The sequence below is a fragment of the Corvus brachyrhynchos genome, unplaced genomic scaffold, assembly GCF_000691975.1.
Source record: "Corvus brachyrhynchos isolate BGI_N302 unplaced genomic scaffold, ASM69197v1 scaffold279, whole genome shotgun sequence".
NCBI classification, from domain to species: Eukaryota; Metazoa; Chordata; class Aves; order Passeriformes; family Corvidae; genus Corvus; species Corvus brachyrhynchos.
Window position 1 is genome coordinate 1,394,041 of NW_008246060.1, and position 10,747 is coordinate 1,404,787.

The 10,747-nt window shown below is 39.7% G+C and overlaps 1 protein-coding gene across 1 annotated transcript in view; it reads right to left on the reverse strand.

Moving 5' to 3' along the window:
• The window catches only part of SIRT1 (sirtuin 1), a 15,404-nt gene that overhangs the window by 3,063 nt on the left and 1,594 nt on the right, over nt 1-10,747 (reverse strand). Inside the window, exons 2-6 of the mRNA XM_008642876.1 lie at nt 8,394-8,564; nt 7,262-7,503; nt 5,848-6,000; nt 4,631-4,778; nt 2,177-2,256 (exon numbers count right to left, since the gene is read on the reverse strand). Of these exons, the coding sequence (XP_008641098.1) occupies nt 2,177-2,256; nt 4,631-4,778; nt 5,848-6,000; nt 7,262-7,503; nt 8,394-8,564 (794 nt within the window). The remainder of the gene's footprint in view (nt 1-2,176; nt 2,257-4,630; nt 4,779-5,847; nt 6,001-7,261; nt 7,504-8,393; nt 8,565-10,747) is intronic.

Sequence of the window (10,747 nt, forward strand, 5' to 3'; positions counted from 1 at the left end):
CAGGAATAAAGAGGGAGAAACCAGGCAGGTCTACACCACTAAGGCAAAGCCTAGCAGTCATGCTCAGCACCAACTGAGCACACCTCCCATTTGACAGGAAAGTATTTTTCTTAGTTTAATCAGAGCAAAAACTTAGATGTCGCTGTCAGGTTCCAGTCGAGCATCTGATACAAGCCCTTTCCTAATCCAAGAGTCTTTTGCAGAGCTTTACCTGGAGCTTCTCTCCTCCAAAGGACTATGTGTGTTACACACACAAAGCTACAGAGCACTTTACAGAGCACTTCGGCAGGCAGCTGGCTAAGAGCATATACAGCAAGAACAGAGACCAAAACTTCTGCTTGGTGTCCATTCTGAACTTTTCTAAATCCTCCAGAAACAGAGCAGAATCCTGTTTCACTAACAAAAGTGGACACGAGTTTGTGGAGAAGTAGATTCCCTTTTCTCCTGAAACCAGAGAGTTTCTGATCTTTGGGACCTCTTTCAACTCTTTCCTATCTTAGGACTTTTTAAGAGAGAAGAAAAGCAAGAAGGTGAGTGATAGATCTACAGACAATACTGAGCAATTTTCCTTCTAATAGTTCAAGTCTTCTCAGTTGTAGTGTTAAAATATAATGCTTCACAATAAATCCAAGTAGCTGCAATCATATAGAAACCATCACAAGCTACAAAATAGAGCTATAAAGGTGTAAAGATACGTATATTACCTATTGCAATAGAAAAACATCTGAAAACTGTCTTTTAAATGCATAACAAGTCCATCCTATACAGAGAATAGCTGCAGAAAAAAATAATATAGAATGTAGAAAGTTTAAGTCAAAGAATTAGTTTTATGGATGCCTGCAGTGGGACAGAAGACAATACTCTCCAAATTAGAAAACATCAAAAGTAGAAGGCCTTCCTCTAGTGTCAAAGGATCTTTCCCAAAAATTTAAAGTCTTTGAACAAAGAAAAACCTTGTGGGAAGGATGCCTAAGAAGCTATTTGGTACAAGATCTAGGAACTTGTGTGGCAGAAACCCTGCACCCGAGCAAGAGAGCACCCAATAATCCCACAGTCAAGGGAAACCAACTGAAGAATTCCCCAAAAAGGAGCAGATGACTAGAATGAGTCTTGAACTTTTTCCTCAGATCTTTATATACCAGAGAGAGAAATTCTAACTCCAGCCAGCTGGCTCTGGAGGTAAAGGAGCAAAAAATATCTGTAGGATGTTCTCAAAAATAATATTCTTAATAGCAAAGTAAACCAGATTTCACATTCAGTATTTCAGTGTTACAAGGCTTCAGGCTTACGAAATTCCCATTTCTTAAAGCTTTAACTAAAACATCTCTTCTTGAAAGGCTTTCATTGATTTTTATTTCAGATGTAATGCCTGAAGGATTTACATTCCTTCCATGTTTCTTGTCTGAAGTTGCAACTATGGACTCTGAGGCATTTATCAAAAAAACCAATGAGCCTGCAGAAAGAGTCCCCTTTCATTTGCATAAAGAAGATCTTTTTGATCACAGAATCATCACCTCTGTTCCTTCATAAGAAGGGGAAGAAAGGCAAAGGCAGAGAGGGTCTCTCCAAGTCAAAGGTTCATCTGCTCTGACAGAGCAGAACCAACTCCTGCCTTGGTCCCAGGTCACTTGACACCCAGACATGGGGAGTTTGGACGATGGAATAGTTCAGGAGTCCTAGAAAGCAACACGCACATTCCATTTGATCCTTGCTCAGAGCCTGCTCTGTGGTTAGCAATTTCTCCATATATCAGCTGCTGTTTGAAACACATTTTTAATACAGGTAAATGCTCAAAGAGCAGCCAACATTATAGAAGACTAAGAACACTTTCTCAGTATGACTCTAAATTCAGATAAACACAAACCAGGTACAAATCCAACTTTCCACTTACCATTTAACCTCTACTTTTTCTCAGAGGAGCCACTAAAAATGGACTCTTAAGGTTTTGTTCTGATTTTTGCCATTACCAAATTTTTGCAGTACAGTATTTGAGTATACTTTTAAATACCAGGGGAAATGCTATAATACAGAGAGGCACTTTTATGAAATACATGCAGAGATATGGAGGCTTTTAAAAGCAGATCTTGTAAGCAATCCCAGTGTGGTGTTTCAGGGTTTGGTTTTCTGAGAGAATTACTTATTAGAAAGCTGCAGTGAGTTAAAGTAGATTTTTTACCTGATTGAAAATATCTCCTCGAACAACTTCACAATCAACTTTGTATTTACAGATCAGGCAGGAAGCTGTTGCAAAGGAACCTGAGGGGAAAAAGCCGTATGGTAGCATCAGGATTTTCAGTCATTCAGATTTGGTCTTATGCCCAAGCTGTTTTGACAAAAAGGCTGTTATGTTGCAGTGCTACAGAAATCAGGCATTTAAAAAGGTAATGTAAAATTAAGAGGAGATAGTTGTAATACTATAAGTTGTTCTTCTAGGTGTTAGTCAGCAGAAATCTTGTTTTAGGAGTAGCAATATACCACGTGCATGTCAACACAAATGATTCTGTGTCCCCTCATTCCCCTGACCTGTACAAGCACAGACAAGGAGCAGAGAACAGGGACTGCCCTTCTCGTTACACAACAGTGGTGCTGCGAACAGCATCAGCAGCACAGGAACCCACAGCAACTCAACAAACGGTAGCACAGAATAACTAAGAAAATGCATTAGTAAAGACAATATGCTTTCAGGGTGCTGTATCTGGGTAAGACAAAGACAGTGAAAGCACAGAAAAACCTGGAGCAAATCAGTTATGAGCAACTGGCAGCTCAGGTCTGCTGATGACTGCTGGCCTGCAAACTGTACAGCTTCTGAAACCTTGCTCAGCATTGCAGCTCCCCCAGCATGAGGGATTCCAAGGACTATGGGAGATAAGACAGTTATTTGCTCGTTCTGATTAGCTGATAGTAATAATTCAGAGCTTCATACAGCATGTTAGGGACATGTCCTCGCAAACCCAACTCTGAGGCATCTGCTGCTACCTCCCTGCAACTCCATTATGTGAATTATTTTTCACCATCAGAAGTTTGGTGCCCATGTATGAGCCATTCCCAGCCAGCAGGCTACGGCCTCTGTTCACTCAGCTCCAGCAACAGCAAGGAATACAATCTAATTCCAGACGCATTGGTTGAATGCAAGAGCATTTTAAATACAGCAGAATGCATCTCAGACACCATAGTTTTCATAGCAGGAACTGTACTGTAGGTCTGCAGTGACAAATGGGTCTGAAGGTTCACATATGAACTCCCCAAATCACTGCACGGTTCTTTGTTAACTGCCCATGATTAACTTGCCATTGCCCCAGCCAGAGGAAAAAGTAGAATAAATACAGCACTGTGAACCCCCCCCAAAAGAGTTATGGTTTCTCTTTAGCCACCACCATTAGGCAACAACCATTTGGTAAAGAACAGCAGCTGTAGGTCAGATGAAGGTTGATGTGCTCAAAACAACCTTTGCTAATTTCCAAAGGCCTCAAAATCTCCAAGTGCACAGCATGTTACTAAAGAATGTTTCATTTAGAATCACCTTACACAGGACGTACACTGAAGATCGTCTGTGATCCCATCCCTGGAGCGTGCAACTGGAAAAATGGGGAGCTTGAGCAGAGCAGTTATGTGCAAAAACCCATCCATGTAAGAGGTTTGTGATAAATGCCTCAGATGGAATACCAACCGAAAGAAAACGTGTAACACACTAAGCACAGATGGAAACCAGCACTGGGGTTGGGGAGCTGACAGGCAGATGCTGCTGTGTGCTGCCTGGGCCCCATTCAGAGCACTGTGCTTGCTCTGTCTGGAGAATGAAAACCTATGGATCTGGCACTGAGCTAAGCTTTGTAGGTATGGAAACCGTATGAGTTTGGCCCCTGGCAAAGGTGCAGTTAGATGGATGGGCCTTACAAACATGCCACACTGCTTTTAGACAATTTATTTGTCTGAAGTTTACTAAATGATCCAAACATGCATTTAAGAACTAATTTTCTGCATACTTTTCTTGAAAATTAATCCTTGGACTTTCAGCTTGACATGTGCAAGTCCTTGGAAATGGAAAATATATCAAGCAATTAAAGCAATTCCACTTAATTAGGCATCATAATTATAAAATGTGTATGACACTGAAGGTGTAACAAGATGATCTTCAGCTCAACTGAACTGGTGATTAATCCTCAGTGTTTTGTACATAAGGTGGAGTCACTGAAGTATCAGAATGTTGTAAGATTTCAGCAGAATATAACCTAAATAGTCAGATAACACCTAGACTCCCATTCCATTGTTGGGCAGTGATTGGGACCTATGGCAAGATTGGTTTCCATGTTATGTTCTCACACAGATCAAGAAGCACCAAATGCATTTTGGAGGTTACAGTCTAAGCTTGTGCCAACAGGGTGTGGATCTTCACTGATACATGGAGACTTCATCAAGCTCAATTCCTGAAAGGAGTTATTTCCACTTGAAACACCTCTGATTTAAATATGTAAGCTGTCTGCAACAAAATTTCAACATTTAAAAAGCAGAATATTTGGTGGCAAGAGACAGGAATTCAAGGAAAGAAGGTTTAATTCCAATAGCAATTACCTTGTCACATGCACCAGTAAGAATTCCCACAAGGAAAGTAAGTGAAACTAAACCCACTAACCATGACATTGTATTATCCTTTGGATTCCTGCAACCTGTTCCAGTGTGTCTATGTTCTGAGTATAGTTGCGAAGTAGTTTTCCTTCTTTATCCATCAAAGCGATGAACTTGTGGCACAGAGATGGCTGGAATTGTCCCGGGTAGATTTCCTAGGGAATTCAGAAGCACGTTAGACAGTGGAAGTGGATACAGTCTTTAACTGAGCTGAACCCTGTCCCCAGCAATCACAGCAGCTGTTACCGTGGTCCCTCCCTGTGCCCTTTGCCACTGCTCTGGCATCCAACTCCTCTTCCCACAGCTCAGCTTCTCATCGTGGCAGGATGAACTGCTCTGTGCAAGCTGGGATTTTGTTCTTTTCACAGCATAAAAGCAATGTTTAGATCTTTTTCTGGTTTTGAGAATTATGAAATAGGAAAGCTTTTTATCCTTTGTAAGTGTCAAGTGACCTCAATATTTGTTACTAGAAACATATATTCTGATGGACAGAAAGGGAAAAGGAGAAGTGAAAAAGAATAAAAAGTATCAGCTAAATTTGATTTGGATTTTTCTGGTAAAACCTGTGTATAGACAGGCTTCAAGTAAGTTGTTTTTACTTGCTGTGGTGTTTTTTGGTTTGGGGTGTGTTTTTTGGGAGTAAGGTAGTTTTTTTTAATATTAAAACCCAAAGGAACTGGGTATACTAGTAACCATCAAAATTTGCTAATACCTGGATAGGAAGCTGTCAGAGAAAGCCAAGCAGACAAAGAATGGATTGAGTTTTCTTTTCCAATCTTTGTAACATGACAGAGCAGTAGTATAAATTGTGAGCAAAGGGAAGAAAGAGTGAGCACAAACAGTAGTGACTGATTTTCACAAGTCCTTCCTGGTCCTGTAGAAGTTCTTATATCTTGGGTTTGATTTTTTTTGTTCTAAGAAAATTGAAGACTAAATGCAATTAGGTTTTTTTTTGTTTCTCCATATGTCTACAGCTTCTACAATTCCTTTTTGTCTAAGAGATGTAATTGCTGCTTTTGAAACTGTTAATATCACTGAGATATTTTCAACCATCTGAAATGGTTTTGTGTATCCTGAACTTACAACAGGAACAGTAAAATAAGCTTAAAAAAAAGAGAGAGAGAGAGAATGTTGCTTAACATTTCTAGTTTTTATCTGAGTTACACATTTTAATATTGTTATCTCTCTGAACTGACCAAGACAAGAACTGTTGGAAAACCATACCTTTGCGAACTTAAAAAACGGCCTGGGATCCTTTCTGAAGTATTCTATATCAAACATTGCTTGAGGATCTGGAAGGTCTGGGAAGTCTACAGCAAGGCGTGCATAGATGCCATCCCTGGATCTAAAGTCAGGTATTCCACAAGACACAGACACCTGAAATACATATTTGCAATCTGAAATAAGTGAAACGACATACTGGACTATAAAGAGTTGCTATGATAAAAACTCTGGGAAACCACTTTTTGTATGCGCAGTGCTCAGAAACATTAAGAACAAAATCAGTCTGGGTTCTCTGTATTTATTTTTCTTTCCTTTATTTTTTTCCCCCGTTTTTTTTGATCCAATGTAACAATTCTCAAATCACAAGCAGAAGAAACAGCACAGAAACAAAATCTGACAAGTGGATAAAAAACCCTTTAGTACAATAACAGGATACCAGAACTTGCTTTTACCACTGGAAGTTTTGTAAGATATGAACAAAAATGTAGATTATTACTGCATTAAATTTAATTAATAAGTGTTTACTGATCTGCAAACTCAGGCTTAGATATGGTGGTTGATATTTTTATTTTTTTTTACACACTAACACAGTAACAGAATAGTCTTACTTCTGAAAAATATATTCTTACTTTTGAAGAATAAACCCCTTTTGATAAAGTTGTTTATTGATATACATTGCTTATCACAGCATTGTAGTAGTCAATAAGGGCTAAAATTATTGTCTCAGATTATCCCAAAATAGGATGGGAAGAGGAGGAGAAACAGGTGTATGAAAGTATGGAAAGAGCAAAACTGGGAGTAGCAGTGCTCTTCTAAAAGCTGATTTGAATTACTCATCTGCTCTGAATCGTGTCACACCATCTGTGTGTGAACAGAAGCAAGAACTGATCTGGTGCACAGGTACAGAGTTGAAAATGTGCAGCAGTTCAGAGATGTTCTTTAGTCAAACAGCCTTATCACCATCACAGAGCAGCACGTGCCGAAAGTAACATCCAGTCTGCTGAAATCCGATCAGACTGTCCGTATGATCATCCTCCTCCTCTGTTCCCCAACTCTTTTCCTTTTCAAATCCTATTCTTCTAGTCCCTCAAGCTCCATCTGGTATTTTAAGAGATCCAGTGAGATTTTGTTTTAAAAAGTCATCACCTTTGTCTGAAGACTAGGATAGAAAATGTTCTGGACAGGTAATGTGTTGTTATTCCATAACTATTTTGCATGGAAGCAGCTGTCTACGAGTTTCTATGTCTAAGAATATTTTGGTATGAGAAGAGAGATGGTGTCTCCCCTCCAGTCCTTGCAGGGGACTGGACTCTTCCTCCCCAGCACAGTGATTTGGTCCCATCCCCTGCATGCTCTACTGAAGTATTGAACCAACCTGTCTCCGTATTTTCACACTTGTTGCAGCAATACCTACCCCAGCTCCAGTCAAGACCATGATCTTCTTGCATTCCTGCAAAAGTTTCACAGCATCATCAATGGTGTTAATATCTTTCCTCTTCTTCCTTTTTGGTGGCTCTGAAAGGATGTTTATCACAATTTGCCACAGAGTCATGTCATCCAGTTCAGGTGGGGGGATCGTTTCTGGCAGCAGGTCCTTCAGAATCGTCCGTGGGTCTGTGCCTAACATGAGATGCTGCTGAACAAAAGTGTAGGGACCTAAGAAAATTTAAAAAATACAGATATTTAAAATAGAGTCAAGTACTGCAGATGATCATGGTCATTGTTCCATTTAGTAATGATTGCTACTACAGTTTCATGAATCCGATTTAATGCTCCATCCATCAAACCCCCTGTATTTTGGTCTAAACTCTGAAGTGACAGCTGGGAATTTTATTTATTTATCATGATTTTATGTTAACCCATGAAGGATTTCATAGAAAGTCAATCAAGGTTGAAATCCCAGTTCACACCAAACTTAATGGCTTTTAGAGGTGCAACAGGATCTTCACAATATGTCTCCACCTGTATTTTCCCAGCACTTGGTATCTACAGGAATGAGCTGAAGAGACAAAAAATATACATATACTTTCTAGTGGTATTATAAACCATCACCTAAATAGACGCACAGAGCCCAGTAATCCATGGATTTTTGTTGTTCTTTTGGTCATCTAACACGAGTTATTTCAGACATAACCTTCTAAAGCCATTAAATCAACCTTTCCAGAAACACTTGAGATTAGGGCTCACTGTCCTAAAATCATACAGGGATCATCTTCTTGTTCCTTAAAGAATTAATATTAAGTAGAAATACGCCATAAATCAGTTCAATTTAGTGAGTCTGTATGTATGCTTTTAATAGGGATTGTGGCAGGATTTCTACACAAGGAAAGAAAAGACATTGGCAATTTTAATCAAAATACAGCAAGTTTGAAAGGCTTCATTTTTAAACCCTTAAATAACATACAGAATACAGCCAACACCTCTGAGCTGTTCAGAAGAACTAATTGCCAATATTTTTGCAATAGGAAAAATCATTTGAAGACTGGGGAAAATTAAGTGACTGTTTGAAGGCAAAGAGCATCCAAGAACATGCTCCAGGCTTCTACCTATACGTGGTCTTGGGGTCCAGTCACTGGAACTTGCATGTGAGGCTCTGTCTTCTTCATCACTGTCACAGGAGTGAAAACCATTGGCTATGATTTCATCGCTGAAGAGGAAGTTTTCTGCAAGACAGCACAACCAGGGGGTTACACTCCAGCCCAAGGGCACAGGTATATCTTCAAATATATCACAAAAACTAAAATCACATGCTCAATAGGCAGTTTTGTCACTTAGGCATAGAAAATGTCTATTTTTCTTCACACTTATAGAAACACTTTCAAGCTGTCGGTAGATTTACTGCAGGGCTTGCTACCTTAATGCTGAGCTTCGGGGGGCTGGATGCTGACCTTGATGAAAGGTCATTCTTCAAAGTGTTGGGCATTATAGATATTGCACTGTAGAAAAAATCCAAATATTTTTAAAGTATAATTAAAAATGTCTTTCCCTTACAATTCTCACTGCATTCAGCTCATTAAAAAACTGGGTAAAATGAAAACATCACCATAGCAGACAGATTTTTGACTAGGTTTTAAGAGCATTTTAATAGCATTTTCAAAGAAACCCACAAATGCACATTTGCTACAACGAATTTTGTGAAGATGCTGTTGTGAGCAGCTGAGCTGTACTGGTGACCACATACACACTTTATGATATTTCAGCTGTGACACAAAACACGCTTCCTTGAACCACCTTCACTAAGTTTCTCTGTCCATTTGCCCCTGCAGCTGGGTTTGGCTCAGAGTGCCAGCGTCACCTTGGCTCAGCCTGTGGCCTTAAGCCAGAGTAACTCAATCTGACTTCATCTCAGACCTTGATGAACGAGTCCAGAGGGAGAACAAGACACTTGTGAGCTCACACTGAAGGGGAAATCTAAATTCCAACCTGAGCAGCTTATTAGATCTTAGATTACTAAACCTTTTCTATTGGCTTTATTAGAAATAGCCTCAGCACCTGTAGCTTCATTTGTTGAAAATCTAAGATAGGAACAAAGAACAAATTTAGTTGTGCTCTCTAAAGCAAAGAATCACTATAATAGTTCTCAGTCTCTATCTGAAGAACTGAGGAATCCCCTACATTGTTTTAGCTGTTACTCCACTCGATTCTCAAACAAAGAACACCACAAAACACCATCATTTTTTTTTATTTAGAAGTTGTGTTGTTCTTTCCCTTCTTGGCATAAATACTTTATTTTTGATTAGAACAGAAAGAGGTCAATGACAGAAAATTGCTGTTGGTTCTTCGTGTCTTGTTCTTCTGAGGCCACAGGTGCTCATGGACATTACTATTTCCTATTAATCTATGTATTTACAGCATTTCAGTTCCATCTCGTTACGCATGAAGTGAACATATTCAGAATTTTGGAGAAGGAAAAAGTGTATTAGTACACATCAGTAACTGTGAGGTGCAAGTTTCACTGAAACGACCTATATGGCTTCAGTATCAAGAACCAAAGCTTACATTGTGAAAGACTGCTCACACACAGGTCAGGGTGCCTGGGACTTAAGAAACAGTGACAGATACAAGCAGGATAAAGTAACAGTTTAAATTGTAACACTCCCTGTGTATTCCGCAAAGGACCACAGGGAGTAATGCTTGCCAGAACTAAGCCAGCCACAGCAAAACACACCTGGGGATCTGAGGGACTTGAGCAAAAGGCTTCATGTAAGGCACTGGTAAGAGATCATTAGCTTTGCTCTGAGCTGTTCCAATGGAGTTTTTAAGTACTGAGGCTGATCCAGGTTTATCCTATACCTCTGTTCCTTTTGGATTGCTTTTGCACAGGCAGAAATTTTCTGTAGACTTTTACTATGGAGTTAAAGTATCTTTAACTGCATTCTGGGATAAAATGTAAAGGCTGTACTGGCAGAATGCAATGTCTGATACATTTTAATAAGTCTTTCCACTGCTTAAAAAAAAGGCCAAAATTAACAACTCCAGCAAGAAACAACTCAAACGTGATCTGTTTGTACTGTGAGGTACTTTCAGTGATGCTGGCCACCAGTACACTTCAAATATGATCTGAAAGAAACTTTTTAGAAAGATTAGTTTAGTTTTGTGCTGCAGTTGCTGAAATCTTAACCAAGACTGTCACTTGAAGTAATTTAAAGAACTGGTCAAGACTGCTGCTCCTGAGCTTTATGTGCAAGTTTCTAAGGATCAGAAAAAATTAACACGGTGGAGATTATGAAAAGGAAACCGGGCTTATGATTTTTCATTTTTAATAACTTGTTGCCAGCAACATAGCAGAATAAATGCTTTCAGGGCTGAGAGCCGAGCCACTGTCCCTGTGCGCCGCCCGGCACAAGATGCCTTGACAGGGACGGCTCGGAGCTGCCTTGGATCGGGGCGCCGCGGGGCC